This window comes from Danio rerio, chromosome 21, assembly GCF_049306965.1.
Source record: "Danio rerio strain Tuebingen ecotype United States chromosome 21, GRCz12tu, whole genome shotgun sequence".
Taxonomy (NCBI): Eukaryota; Metazoa; Chordata; class Actinopteri; order Cypriniformes; family Danionidae; genus Danio; species Danio rerio.
This window is the reverse complement of record NC_133196.1, coordinates 19,829,690-19,845,902: the sequence shown is the minus strand read 5'-3', so window position 1 is coordinate 19,845,902 and position 16,213 is coordinate 19,829,690. Positions and strand designations below refer to the sequence as shown.

The 16,213-nt window shown below is 36.5% G+C and overlaps 1 protein-coding gene across 5 annotated transcripts in view; it reads right to left on the bottom strand.

Annotated features, from left to right (window-relative positions):
* Positions 1 to 941: 941 nt before the first annotated feature.
* Positions 942 to 16,213, bottom strand: part of si:dkey-1d7.3 — a 40,664-nt gene continuing 25,392 nt past the window's right edge. For 4 of the 5 annotated variants that reach the window (XM_073935195.1, XM_009295368.5, XM_073935196.1 and 1 more), the window contains exons 5-9: positions 16,059 to 16,202; positions 12,315 to 12,520; positions 10,250 to 10,520; positions 7,396 to 7,587; positions 942 to 3,099 (exon numbers count right to left, since the gene is read on the bottom strand). In XM_073935195.1, the coding sequence (XP_073791296.1) occupies positions 1,678 to 3,099; positions 7,396 to 7,587; positions 10,250 to 10,520; positions 12,315 to 12,520; positions 16,059 to 16,202 (2,235 nt within the window). In that variant the 3' untranslated portion in view covers positions 942 to 1,677. Of the gene's footprint in view, positions 3,100 to 7,395; positions 7,588 to 10,249; positions 10,521 to 12,314; positions 12,568 to 13,712; positions 16,203 to 16,213 lie in introns of all 5 variants that reach the window. The other variant, XM_073935198.1, reaches the window with a different exon arrangement.

The window sequence follows — 16,213 nt, the reverse complement described above, 5'->3', positions numbered from 1 at the left end:
GGTAGACTCAGAAGGCTGTTATTATCCATCCACATGGTTAAACAACTAATAGTGAAGACTCCAGATCTAGATCTGTTTTTACATTACTGCAAGGATTGGGTTTAGAGTTAGGATTGGGGTAGACGTTAATAAAACTTAATTAATGGGAAATTTAATAAATAGTATAAATAATTCTCGTGGTTAATCAGCTTTACTAATAGAGAAGATTCCAGATCTGTTTTCACATTACTGTGATGGTTGGGTTCAGGGTTGGAGTAGAAATTATTAAAATACAATTAATGGGAAATTTTATAAATTATATAAATAATTCTCATTAACTACTGGCCGCAGCCGTATGTAATCTCTTGCTGATTACCCATATGGATCGATGATAACAGTCTTCTGAGCCTACTGGTAGGCACAGAAGGTCCCTTGTGGACCATATCTATCAGCTGAATAATAATGCCCATTCTATCGAGTGATAACATTCAAATTGGCTGGATTTCAACAGTGCAAATGTACATTTGAAGTCAGAATTAGTAGGCCTCCGGTTTATTTATTCTCCAATTTCTGTTTAACAGAAAGCAGATTTTTTTCAACACATTTCCAAACATAATAGTTTTAATAACTCATGTCTAATAACTGATTTATTTTATCTTTGCCATGATGACAGTTAATAATATTTTACTAGATATTTTTCAAGACACTTCTATACAGCTTAAAGTAACATTTAAAGGCTTAACTACATTATTAGGTAACTAGGCAGGTTAGGGTAATTAGGCAAGTTATTATATAATGATGGTTTGATCTGTAAACTATCGAAAAAAATATATAGCTTAAAGGGGCTAATAATTCTCTTTAAAATGGTGTTTAAAAATTTTAAAACTGCTTTTATTCTAGCCGGAATACAACAAGTAAGACTTTATCTAATAGAAAAAATGTTATCAGACATACTGTGAAAATTTTATTGCTCTGTTAAACATCATTTAAAAATTATTTAAAATAGAAAAAAAGATTCAAAGGGGGGCTAATAATTCTGACTTCAACTGTACGTAATAGATTAGTCAGTACCAAAGCTAAAACTGATAGTAAACAGGCAGAAAACTTTGTACATTCAAATGAATATGTTTGACAAAAATTTAAATATAACATTTTAATAAACAGGTAAAATTTAGATAAACATAAAAAATACAAAATTTAGTTGAAATCTTTTAGTTTGTCTTTTTTTTTTTGCTTAAACTTGTCTGAAACTAGATGACCAAACTCTTAATAAATGCACTCTTATTTTAATAACTTTTCAATAAAACTGTTTTGTTTAAATGCACCAATTATTATTATAATTATAATTAGCTATATTCAAAGTTAAGTTGATCAAATGTTAACTGTCAATAGAGGTGTACTCATTTATGCTGAGCACTATATACTATGTATTATTATGTTTTGAATGTGTACAAATATACAAAAGCAGGAACAGTAAAACTTTGTAAAAGGTTGCAGAAATATTTACATACTTGCAGAAACGTATTCATGAAAAAAACAATTTCTGTGTTAAATTGCTTGAAAAACATCCCTTATAAACTGTTGCATTCAGATCAATTGATGTATGAATGCATTTTCCTAGTAATTTACACATAAATGGCTGTTTGTGTTGTATGACTGAGGCCGGTGGAGCTGTAGTATAAATAACCCACTCTTGTATCACACATTTGACACTGGTGTCACCACAGGCCACGGAGCATCTGGAAGAAACCCTTTAGACTCCATGTTCTCCTGCTGACCAAACATTTCCACTGGGCTACAAAAATGTACATGATTGACCCTTTCAGCCTTACCATTCAACCCAGCCTGGCTCATACTGGCAGCCTGACAACCTCCAACCGGTTGACTGGGCCAGCTGAAGTTCTGTCCGCTCTTCTTGAGGGCAGCCAGATGTTTGATGTCTAGAGTAGTGAAGGTTGTGAACTGGACTTGATTTCTTTTGCTTGTTGGAGAATGCAGAGGCTCGCTGCGCACAGGCTTGGCCAACAGTGTGGCTGATCTGACCGCCATTGGAGGAAGCGGAGCCATCGGTTCGCGCCTTGGAGGAAGAGTGTTGGTTCTTCGTCCCAGAGTTGCAGTTCTCTCCTCACCTGCGATGGCTGGGATCTCTCTAGGTTGGATCATCTCAGGGTTTACGCTGGTCTGAATGGCTCGTGGCATTTCAACAGCTGCCTGCGTTCCTGGATTGGAAGCGGTTGCAATTGGCACAGCTCTGCTTTGCTCTGCAGCTGTGCTTAGACGAACCCAGTGATGCCTGTGTTCATGTTGACCCTGGCATTGAATGGGAGTCTTCCTATTGCGGGTGCGTGCACTGCTGGTGGCGCAGTGAAGCAAAACAGCAATCATAGCCAAGCAGGAGAGTCCTACCAGTGCATAGATGCAGACTTCGATGTCTGTGAACACACTAAACATCTGTATCAGGTTGCTTTCCACTAGGGGCGGTTCTCGCTTGGGTTCCTCTGGTGGAAACGGGAAGTTGGGCTTCTCCAGCAAGTTTCCATATGCGTTTTTTATTTGACTTTTAGGGCCTACAGTAACAAGTGCTCTGTCTGCAATGGGCTTGGTGATGAGAGTTTTATTCAAAAAGTTAATTGCCTTAATAGTGGATACACCACCTCCAATTGCTTCTTGAAGATTGGATTTAGTTGCCGATTTGATCCCACTTGTCGTACTTTCTTGCATAATGGTGTGTTGAAGAATGTTCAGAGGGGATGTGAGGGTCAATTTGGAGTCGCTGTCTTTATCCACATCATCTGTGACCCGAATGCTTTCTTTCTTGCCAGTCCCGGAGAGCTGTTCATCTGATGGGAATTTCACCTTCACCATTCCTCCACCCACTGCCAATTTGCTCTTGCGTTTGGATTTCTGACAGGCCTCACAGATGGCGAGCTCTGCTCTGAGTAATAAACCCTGTCCCTCGCCTTCAGCAACCACAGCAAAGACAGACCCTTGGATGGTCTGCACTGACACCACCTTTGGGTCCATTGAGGAGATGGAGAGGGAGTAGCCAATGGGATCATAAAGATCAAGAGGAGTCTGGGATCCATCGCTGAACTTGAGCCAGCATCCAACCACTGCCTCCTGTTGTGCAAAGGTATAAATATTTAATTGTTACAAAATTATATAAAGGTTTAGCAAACAAGCTGGTCTACATGGAAAAATGACAGCTAGCATTGCAATTTATCATAGGTCTTTAGTAGAACTTACTGCTAACTGCTAACCTACTACTTATTACATCGTAGTCTGGAATACTTGTGTCTGATTGCTCAGTCATGACATTCCAAGGTGTGTTTTTCCAAGATAACAACCACTGAAACTACACAGGCTTCAAAATTTCTACAAAAGACTTTGGCCTATGGTTATGTGTGCGTCGTTATGTGCAATTTTTATTATATACACACACACATATATATATATATATATATATACATAAGTTAGGGTGTCTCTCTGAGCCCTCTCCGCAGACAACACGCCAAATATGCATATTCTATTCAGTCAAATATTTGTAAGTGTGAACTCGTGAATTTCCATATGTATATATATATATATATATATATATATATATATATATATATATATATATATATATATATATATATATATTGCACATAACGACGCACACATACCCATAGGCCAAAGTCTTTTGAAGAAATTTTAAAGAACACCACTCGGAGACCATCCTCCATGTTCATTTGTGGCCTGTGTTTACACACAAACTTTTTTTAAAATAAATAAATAAAAATCGAAACACTGATGGCTTTATATTTGAAGGCTTTTTTTGTTTGTTTATTTAACAATTAACTTTTGTTTTCTTCTGTAGGTTATGAATAAAATATTCAAATATGGTAATTCTAATAGTATAATAAAATTAATTATATTTTTAGAAATCACCAAGTGACCCCCCTAGGGGTCCCACCCCCCACTTATGGAACCAATGGATCAGTGCATGGTCCATTCAGCCATTTTTGTTTCTGTCAGCTTTGCCTTTAAATAAAGAATGAATAGGGTCCAACAAAATGTTTTGTGTCAAATTTTATGTTTTATGGCAAGTAGCCGCACAGAAAACATTATAATGTAGATCCAGGCGGTTGTTTTTTTGTTGAATAAAGCAATTTCTTCTTAAACAAGAAACAATTATGTTAGGGATAAAGTTCATTCTGAAGGGTGTTATTGCAAAATAAAGCCCGCAGCTTAGCAGAGGGCTGTTGTATAAGGCTTTATTCTTTCACTACAACCCTTTTGGAAGTACTTTATTTCAATTATTACACGATTATTTTTCACAAAACATAAAAAAGTAGACACAAATCATAGTTACTGTTCTGTAAGTGTATTATTTTTTTATTTAATGCAAAGCTGACAGAAATGAAACTGGCTGAGTGGAGTTGATAGAGTACAATAACCTGAGCGATATTCATTTACAAGATGGTGACAAACAGTTTAAATGGAAAAGTTGACAGAAACGAAACCATTCGAATAGAGCATATATTAACTGATGTATTGTTCTTAATTATAATTCATTCACCAGACGCTGGCAAACAATCAAATTGAGCAGCATGACAGACAAGGAGATATGAATGTGAATATAAGCATACTGATGTGAAAGTGTTCACTGATGATAAAAGGGAATCAAAGATTTCGGATGAGCCTGCATTGTTTAGCGTTTGCCATCTTGGAATAATTCTATCAGTATTGGATTACGGAAATTTATTTCATATGCACACACCTCTGATTTTTTTTTTTAAAAACTGGATATTGTTTATCAAATGGACCTCTTTACAGTTGTTACGTAACCTGCCATTTTTTTTTTTCACACAGTTAGGTCGAGCTCTCTAAGTTTGATCCGTATGTATGGAATGAGCTTTAAGATATACTACATATGAAATCCATACCATCTATTGCTATATTTAAAAGACTGTTAAAGACTGTCAATTTAGAACAGCACACATGTTTTAAACAATTGATTATGGTTTATACTATGTTGGGTTAGTCTAGGTGTTGTTACATGTATTTTTTTATTCTTTTGTAACAGTTCTATTTTTTGACCAGGACTACCTGGTAGAAGATATATTGTATCTCAATGGGACAATCCTGGTTAAATAAATAAATAAATAAATAAATAAATAAATAAATAAATATGTTGAATGTTTTGACTGACCAATCATAATCAAGTATTGCAGACAGCTGTGTAATAATCTGGAATAATAACCACCAGGATGTATTTTATACTTTATATACTGTAGCACACGATAAGCCTAAAAAAACATGTATGATGGTCTAATTGTATTAATGGATCAATATTTGTTTGTTTTTGTTTAAAACTCAATCCAACAGAGAGCACAGTGTATTTACAGCAACAAGCTGTGGCATGATAACCAAGAGATGCCGGATAATACTGTATGGTATAAGCAAACGCCACCACAGACTGTCCTATATTCTGGGGTGAAATACATTATGCATTGCCTGAGGAGCTCGGCTCGCAAAGCCCATCAAGAGACGAATGAGGCCTCCCGCTGAGTACAAATAGCCTGATATTGATTGGATCATGTTATGCCACTCAGACCTGGCATTGGAACTGGCAGTAATATAAAAGAATTTAGAGCATGGTTGTACTCAATACTCTTTCCTTACGCCTTAATGGCCAGTGCTTATCATAGATGGAGAATAAAAAGTAACAAACACTAAAGATACTCACAAACAACTTGATGGATAATGCTTTGCTACAGTGGCCAACAGGAGTGTCAACTGAATGTTTATTTAGCATATTTTATGGTAAAAAAAAAAAAGACAGACATACACTACCGGTTAAAAATTTTGAAATGTTTTAAAATAAGCTTCTATTATATTAGTTGTTATTAATAAGCATTTATTATTTAATCAAAAATAAAAGACAAATTGTAAAATTTTGAAATATTATTGTACTATAAAATAACTGTTTAAATGTAGTTTATAATTTAATTTAATAATTTATTCCAGCGACTTTAAAGATGAATTTTCAGCTTCATTACTCCAGTCTTCAGAGTCAGATGATCGTTTAGAAATCACTTTAATATTAACTATTATTTCCCAGTGTTGGGTTGCGAGCTGGAAGGGCATGCGCTGCGCGAAACATGTGGTGGATAAGTTGGTGGTTCATTAAGCTGTGGCGACCCCAGACTAATAAAAGGACTAAGCTGAAAAGAAAATGAATTAATGAATTAATTCATTATTATTAATAATATTAATAATGGTAATATTAATGCAAGCAATAATGACCAGAGTAACCATTAAATTTGAAACTATGTACAATAAAAAAGCAGTTATTTAAAAAATGTATAAATATTTAACTTTTTTTTTTTTACATTTAATAAATGCTGCCTTGATGAACAGAATAATAAAAAAAATGCAAAAAAACACGAGAAAAAAAACTGAGCCCAAACCTTTGACCGGTAGTGTATATACATGTCAAACTTACATTTTGATGTTTGCATCAAATGTAATTTATAAAACTGATACAATACATAGAAAGCATATTAATTGTATGTAAATTGTCTACTTGTTTTAAATAACTTACAAATCTAATGATGTTCAAAACATGATTGAAAGAAATCATCTTTCAGTGTAAAAGATACATGCAAGTAAATATGAAATAACATGCTTATCCTGCTCTGCACTTATACATATAATATAAGTGATCATACTGCAATCATTACTATTATTCATTCATTCATTTTGCTTCTGTTTAGTCTCCATTTCAGAGGTTGCAACAGTGGAATGAACCGCCAACTATTCCATAATAATTTTAACGCAGCGGATGCCCACCCAGACACATACACAATCATACACTACGGCCAATTTAGCTTTTTAAATTCACCTATAGTGCATGTTTTTGGACTGTTGGGGAAACCAGAGCACATTATTTGTTTTCACTGGATTTATTAGTTACGGGTTTGAGTATTTTTTTTTTTTTACATTTGTTTCATTGTATGGGGGTCTTGTAAAATTTCTAACAAATTTGAAATAAAAATATATAATTATAACAAATGTTTTATTAACTCTTATGTAGTAAATCATTGGTATTGTGCTTAAAATGTATTTAAAACAAATATAAATATGTGTGAATACGTGTGTTTTTTAATGCATAGAACAGCATAAAAATACAGCAGTCTTCAGTATTCACTAGTCTTTCAGAAGAAAACTAAATTAGTTTTACTCAAATCCATAGCTATAAATAAGCATTATATACTTGTCAAACACACACACCCACACACACATACTTGTCAACCACAATTAATGTCTTTGAATTATTATCTTTTCTCTCATCTTTTATTATGTGGAACTGAAATATTAATATACAATTCAATTAACAAGATTGACAGCTTATACAGCCACATGAATCACCTGCTTGGGGTAGTGTATTATCTCCTGTGTGGTCGTCTTGGCAACAATGGCCCTGTTGCTTCCTGTGCTGAGCTGAAGGTTCAAGGAAAGGCCAGAGACCAGCTGCACACCCAGCTCTGTAATACTGACTTTATCATCCAGAACCCGGATCACCCTCTCAGCCAGAATTGAGCTTGACAGCGGAGACATCACCTGAACCACAGAAACCAACAAAACCCAGCATGCCATCACTACTGCTTTATTTGTTTTCCAATTAAAAACAAACAAGACATTCATTTGAGAGCTGCCTACATTGCCTCTGATACTGAATAAACAGAATAAAAGTTGGTTTCAAGGCAAGACACCACAAGCAAAAACACTTTTCATGGAACTGTTTTTTGTCTAATGGAAAGGCATAAAAGACTTACAAATAATCATATTTTTAAATGTTTCTTTTGTCACACTTTGGGCCCTATCAAACAACTGGCAAAATAAGGTGCAAGACGTGTTTGGCGCGATTTGTTGCTATTTTCAGACTAGCGCAACCCTAATTTTTGTGTGTTAAGGCGCATTGTTGACGGGTTGCCATTTGATAATCTGAAATAGACCGAGCTATTGACCTACTAAAAGCTGCTCTAAAGTCCAACGCAGAGTACGTTATGTGCCTATGCAGATCCAAACACTTACACATTGCTTAATACACACAGGATGTACAACAATACACAAATATCTTTACATCTGAAAAAATTCAAGGAGTAAAAGGTTGCAAAAAATATTATTTTCTACATAAATATAAAAAAACACTGCCTCCATGCCTCATCTCGGTTCAGTTTATTCATGACAATTTAGATTTGTATAGTGCTATTATTATTATTAGCCATATTATTTATTATAAGAATTTTTATATTTGTTTTAATAAAACAAGTTTAGATTTGTCCACCTATCTGGTTTTGGAGATGTATGCATCACCATATGGGGCATAAAAATAGGACATGTGTTTGGATATAATTCTTTTATAAGTTTTTTACCACACTTTGTTATTATTGTTCATTTATTTGTTTGCTGAAAATTAAAACTGCAGAAATAGTTTTGAAACAAATCTTTGCACTTAAAAACGAAAATAAATATGTAGGCTATTGGGCGTCTTCAATGGAGTACAACAGTTTCCTTATCTACGATAGTAAAGGAGTAAAGAGTAAAAGCATAGACAGAGAAAAGACGGCAAATGGAGGAGGCTCATTCTTTATCCTCAAGCTGCAGATGGTCTGTTTCACTGTTTTCTCGCTAGTGAAGTGTTCGGTTTTTCCACTTATAAAGTCTGTCATGTAAATAGCAAATGTGCCATATCGTGACGCAACTGACTCTTAAAGGGAATGTGAGAGGAGACTCTGATTGGTTTAATGCACGTTATTCTCAAAACACACCCAAACTCATTAATGGAATAAGAATTAGACCATGTGCCAGGGCACAAAGCATATTTTTCTGTCCTTAAAATTATTAAAATTAAAAACGAAAAAGTGGTTTCAGACAAGATCTTGATGCTTTAGCGGCATGCTCTTTAGACTTTGCACCTAGATTGTTTAAAATAGAGCCCTTTATCAATTTGTGTCAGTATTTCAATTAAAGTACACCTTTTTAAAAATATTTGTTCCTAAATATTTTTTCTCCTACATTGAGCCATACATCTCATGTTCAGCAGCACTTGCAAAGACCAAATTTTAAAGTTTTATTCATAGCTTTATTCTTAACATTTTTAGGGATATAAATACTTTACCTTCTTAGCTTTTACTTAGTTAGCTAGCTGGGGCCTAAAATCATTGCTCTTGCTTCACCCATAGTATGGAAGCAACATTTGTTAATTAAAATGCCAGTATACTGACTAGCCACATTGGCTTCAAAAAAGCTACTTTAAATTTTCCACTTCTATCTTAGTACACAGAAGAATCAACCTTTAGGGTGCACTAACACTATGCTTTCAGAGACGTGCCCAGGCGTGTTTCCTGGTTTGTTTGACAAGTATGAGTGCTCCAAATCAGGCCCAGGCCCAGTTCAGTTGACCGGCCCTGGCCCGGTTGAAAGAGGTGAGCTAGAGCGCAGTTCTGTTGGGCTTTTCGTGGTACGCTTGTAGTGTAAGTGCAAAGAGCACCTTAGTCCGAAACTGAAAACACAATATCACGTTTAAGGTTTCACATGGGTTTATTAATTATTCTTACTGTTCAATGACCACAAACTCTCATAGTTTATTAAAGATGCAAACCCCTCACTGCACTTCAGTTGCACCTTCATCAAACCTCAAAATACGTGCAGCACGAGAACTTTTATGAATTTATGAGAGTCAAAAGTTGTGGATCTGTTATTAAATAAAAAATATTAAACTGTGTCTCACTGTGTTCCAAACGACTAAAAACGGGCCATCTGAGGAGAGGAAAGAGGTGACAATTGCGCTTCGGCACGGTTCAAGGTAACTGTACCTTGTGTAAGCCCTTAAACAGAAAATTTACCGAAAAAAAATTGAGAGAGAGAGAGAAGTAAGATGCTAATGGTCTAATCCAATTCCAAGATTTATGCTAAGCTAAGCTAAAAGTGTTCCAGTAGACCAATGGTACAGACAGAAAAAAATGGTAAAAACCTCATTTACAAAAAAAGTGTAATGTTTCTTTAAACAAGGTCTCATTTGCATATTTAAACAATATTTTAGAAAACTTATAATACCAAAAATGCTTCCAATTCTTAATGCAAGCAAACAACTGCGGGAATATGGTGAAAGTGTCAGTTAATTTTATTAACCTATTCACCTGCAGTGCCTTGCCTTAATGAATATTGAGAAATGTAAAGTGCTGACAGCTGCAGGCGAAGCTCTCATTATCACCATTACCTGCACAGTGGTGACTCCCACAGCCTTGCCTGTCAGTACGGTTCCTGCCTGGAGGCGTGCAATACTCGTATCCCCAACTCTCAGAAAGTAGCGCACCAGGCGCGTCACATCAACCTGCCAATCCGAGCCGAGAAAGTATGCAGGAGAAGGCCTGCTCGGATCTGGAGATTCTGCGGTGAAGACCGTCAGCACTCGAATCAAACTGTGCTGATACTGCAGCATACAGCCTCGACCCTTCCTCTCATCATCTTCCTCAGTGTCCCAGCTCACTCTGAGAAACAGATGGAGAAAAGATGAACAACTCTCTTTCTCGCTCTCCAGTTCTCAATATATTTTTCCTCTGCTATCTGCAATTTGACTAGGCTCAGCAATCTCTCATCTCCACCTTATAATGAAAGTCTCTGCGATGTCATAAAAAACTGCTGGATATCTCTGTGGAGCACATTCTCTATTCTAACAAGAACAGTTTGGAGCAGTTTTAAAGTGGAAAAAGTCCATACGGTGTGGAACATCAAGTATCGAAGTTCTGAACAAGTTTGAGGAACTAAAGGTGAAAAAAATTGGTGATATTCAGAAATCAAGAGTTACTCACAATATCTTATACACATTAAAAGAGTATCAACAGCCAAAAACAGAACAGACAACAGAATAAATGTTCAGAATAGTGCAACAAAATAAACCGCATTCATTTAAAAATGAACTAATTATTATGGGGAAATTAAAGCCATGAGTAGATAAATTCCTCACTGTTAAAATACATATGCATTTTTGAAAATACTTGAGTATTAAATATAAATAATATTTAGTGTTTTAATTACATTTACTTGATTTAAATTAGATTTAATCATGTATTTGTGTGAATAAGGGAGGACATGAGTAATAGGTATTTTATTATTAAACATAATTACTCTTTATTAGTTCAATTATTAATAACAATAATAATTAATAACAATTCATAAGTTCAGTTAATGATAATAATAATAATAATAATAATAATATTAATAATAATAACAAAAACAACAACAATGACCATAAAATGTATAATATTAATAATAACAATAATAAGGATAATAAAAAGTAATATTATTATTAACAACAACTATTATTATTATTATTATTATTATTATTATTATTATTAATATTATTATTATTATTATTATTATTATTATTATTATAACAATACAGTGCATCCGGAAAGTGTTCATAGCTTTTCACTTTTTCCACACGAGTTAAAGAGGTGATCAAAAACCCAATGGTCACTCTGTCTAAGCTCCAGGGTTCTTCTGTGGACTGAATGAAAACCTGCTTCAGAGTGACCTCAGACTGGAGCGATGGTGCATCTTCCAGGACAATGACCCAAAGCACTCCGTAATGGAGTGGCTTCACACCAGCTCGGTGAATGTCCTTGAGTAGCCCAGCCAAAGCCCAGACCTAAATCTTATCGAACCTCTTTGAGGAGATCTGAAAATGGCTGTACACCATCGCTTCCCATCCAACCTGATAGAGCTTGAGAGGTACTGCAAAGAGGAATGGGCAAAAATTCAAAAAGACAGGTGTGTCAAGCTTGTGACATCATATTTAAAAAGACTTGAGGCTGTAATTGCTGCCAAAGGTGCAACAACAAAGTATTTAGCAAAGGCTGTGAATACCTCTGCACATGTGATTTTGTAGGTTTTTTATTTTCAATAAATTTGCAACAATTTCAAAAAATCTTTTTTTCACATTGTCATTATGGGGTATTGTGAATTATGGGGTAGTATTTTGAGGAAATAAAGAAATTGAATTTATTTTGAAATAAAGCTGTAACAAAAAATGTGGAAAAAGTGAAGAGCTATGAATCTGAACGCATACTCAGTAGTACCAGCCAATCAGGAGTATTTCCTAATTCATGTTAGCTCATATATAGCATACCAGGGTCTGCATGATTATGAAATCTAACCCTCCACAGCACTGTAAAGATATTGTTGGGGGTGTACTTCCTTTAAAGCAGCTACTTTTCATTATTTGACTAAGCTGAACTAAACTTATTGTATTCTTACTCAATAGCAGCAGCAGTGTCACTTACTTTTTGCTGCCAGAGACAGGAACTCTCCAAGCTTTGATCTGGCTGAGCTCTGTATCGGACATCTCCATCTGCAGAGGAAGTCGAGGTGTCCACACATTCACCTCCAACTGAGCACTGAGGTAACTGTAGGTGAAGTTCACCATTGTCTTTACCCTGCCACGCGTCTCCTTTCCATTGACATACACAGAATCACACCTCTCTGACACCTGTGTGCAGAAACAGTGTTTAAGTTAATTCATGTTGAGCATGGTTTCTAAGGCCCCGTTTACACTAATGCGTTTTAGTTTGAAAACGCATAAGTTTTGCTACGGTTACGCCATCCGTCCACACTACGCCGGAGTTCTCGAGCGCCGAAAACGGAGCGTTTCGAAAACGCTGGAGAGGCCGTTTTCATTCTGAAACGCAGCTGCTCCGTCTCAGTGTGGATGATGGAAAACGGAGACATTTGAAAACGGAGGCGGGGCTGCAGACATTCGCCTCTCTGATTGGGGCTTTTCCTGAATATTAAGTAGCCTAACACGCACAGTTCAGTCCTGCATCTTCTCCGTGTAAGTTAAAACTTCGCAAGTTTGATCATGGCTGCAGTCTCTTCTTCTCAGTTTGATATGGAAAACAGACTATACCGAGGACACGGGTAAATCTTCAAAGGGAACAGTGTACTTTATAACTTCATTCACATCACCCTGGCTACGTTGTTTTACTTTCTCAACAATAAAATGTAAACATGATATAAGGAACTGCCTATTTTCATTTTAATATTAACAACTAAACAGACAGCAGAAATGTTGAGGCGCCGTGCTGCAAATATGAGCGTCATCTTCACTGTGTGCATATTTATAACAAAACGGAGCCGATAACAACTGCCTCCTTTCAATTTCAGTGAAAATACGAAACACACCCTCTCTTTGCTGAATATCAGTTTTAATCGATAATGGCCATTATAAAAGTATAACATACAATAAGTTTATACATTATAGGAAATAAAGGCAAGCGATCAGTCAATATACAGAATGTACGTGCTTACATTAATCATTAACTTATCTTTGCGCTTAGCCAAAACACGTTACCTGAGAACAAGTAATAGATTCCAATGTCCAATGAATAGGTCGTTAAATAAAGACAACAAGATGAAAGAAATATTCCGTTTAATAAATATAGTGAGGTTAGATCCAGCGGGAGATGCTTGATGAGAAGTCCGACTAGCACAGCTCTCATCTGGGTAGATTGGCTACAGCGCTTGCCTGAGAGTGTGTGTGTGGTCACGTGATGTGCGTTTTCAGCGTTTTGGTGTGGACGGAGAGCAGTTCAGAAACGCTGGGTGAAACGCGAGTGTGGACGCGGATCGTTTTCATTCTAAAACGCCGTTTTAAAACTAAAACGCACTAGTGTAAACGGGGCCTAAAACATGACAGATCCATCGTGATGTAGTAGTTGAGGCAGGGAAAACTTTATTTTAGGCAAGGGAATTTTTTTTATACAGACAACATGTGGCTACTGAGAATGCGTGAGTGAATGAACAGGACCACACGCAGTGCTGCAGCACTGTGCGTCACAGCCCAACATGATCTAACACAAGAAATACATGACCAGCAGGAGGCAGTTAAGTAACAGTGAACATACTGAACTGATATACCGTAGCAGCTCACAGACGGAGAAGTAATGGAAATTAAATTGGCTAATCATGATTGTCTCAGGTGACGCAGTGGCGCAGTAGGTAGTGCTGTTGCCTCACAGCAAGAAGGTCGCTTGCTCGCTGGTTCGAACCTCAGCTCAGTTGGCTTTCTGTGTAGAGTTTGCATGTTCTTCCTGCATTTCAAGGTCTGTAATTGGTCGGCTTGGTAGAACTGACAGGTCTGGGCGGGACCGAGAGCCGCATCAGCCCGATGGAGCGATTGTTTACAAGTGTGGAGTCCAGTAAAGGAGCTCCGGATGGAAAATTTTGTTTTGTGTTTACCTGATGGTTAAAGTTGTTGCACGTCCGCCGGTTCCTGCCTCAAAATGAGCGAGTTTGAGCCACTTGTACATTGAGGAAGTGTTAATAAAAAACAAAACAATAGCGAAGAAACTCGACACAGAGGAACATTAACATCTCACTGCCAACTAGCATTTCAAAAGTGTTGTTACAGAACAACAGAAACAGAGCGCCGAAGTAAATGCACAGCTCAGCTCATCAGGACCAATAGTATTACCCCAGAAATGACCCCTAGTATCAGAAGCTCAAAATTGACCATATTTTGAAAGATCATGAATATTAATGAACTCTGATCTGAGCTCCAGAAATCATCAGTGCCTGCTCACACACGCATACAAACACAGAGGCACGCAAAAAAACTGTAACAATTTTTTTTAAAAAACTCTAAATATCCAAGGATATTTTATTGATGAAAAACTATAATTTCAGATTGTAAAATAATAAATATAAATATGCAACAAGGCTATATGGTTCATGCATATGCAAGCATTAGTGTGGTACATGATGACAGGCCCTGTGTACATTGTTCAGTCTCATTAGAAAAACCTATGGGCACTGTTGCATCACTGTTTCATTCAACCTCAGTACTTTGAAGACTAATTATATAAACCCCAGGGCACATGCTCTGAACTCTGCACTATAAACAGAGAAATTTCTACACTTCTCCTGGGCATTAAAGGCACATTCATGAGTTCATGGTGCAGTTAAGCTGTTCATGTGTGAAAAGACACATTAGGTTGCATAGGTTTGTGTGCGTGGTTGTAGTCACTCTGTCAAGTAAATGAGTTCTTCCCTCCATTTATGTTTAAGTCTTAAATGTGAAAAGACAAGCTCAGGAGAGTTCTGGAGAAACACCTTTATATCTTAAGATATTCACAGTGAAGGCGCCAGTGTTTAAGGTGAATGACCCCAGAGAACGTTCCAACAATAATAAAAAAATTTCAAAGTCTTTCTAATAAGAATGCAGAAAAAAAGACTGTTATTGAGGGCACAGATGGGGAAAACTGAGCTCTAGAGTTGATGCTAAAATTCAAATGATCAAATTATAAAACTGCATATTTAGGATAGAAAAATAATAGGCTTATCAACATAAAAAAGGCTAAATGGTTTCTATACTTTTTGTTATTAATGGAAAAGGACCATTCAACCTCAGCCATACAAAGTCAAAAAGAATACATTAAATATGGCTTCTCTTGCAAAAATGGATGAACATGTTTTTGTGCTATGAAGTATTGCCTCCTGAGAGCATGAAACCATCAAAAAACATTACATTCTGTTCACCTTATGCCATGCTGCTAAATTTGTGGTGATTTTGTAATTTTGTTAATAAATTAACAATAAAAATGATAAGAAATATTTGCTTTAGTACAATGTTGTCACTTTGTTCCATATAAGATCTTGTTCCTGAGACAAATCCAGTTGAGAAGCACTGCCCCAGAGAATAATCCGGCAATAACAGAGGGTTCAAGCTCTTTATAACGCGCAGAGGGGAAAAAAAGACAGGTGTTTGAAGCACAGATGTGCTTTGGGCAAAAAACACTAGTTCAGTGAGGGCTTGCAGGTCTTTTTCCCTCTTGGGTTTTTTTCTTTTTTTTTACTTGAGGAACTAAGTGGTGGTCTAAGTCATCTCCTGTGACCCCTCTCTTCTGTCCTCTTCCAGTTCTAATCGACATGTCATTCAGAAGCAGACTAAGGCTGCTAATAGGAAGCACACACACTGAGTGTGAGATTGCTGAAGCTGTCAAAAGTGGCCTGACCCTGACATGCATTACCTTCAGGACATCCTGGTCTGAAGACCTGCAGCGAGAAGAGTTAGTGATGTCTGTGATGGAGCCATCAGCCTCAACTCCCAAAACCTTCACAGGGACAGAAACCTTCTTACCCGTCAGCATGGCCGTGTTGAGGAGCTCCGTATCCTGGAAAAGCA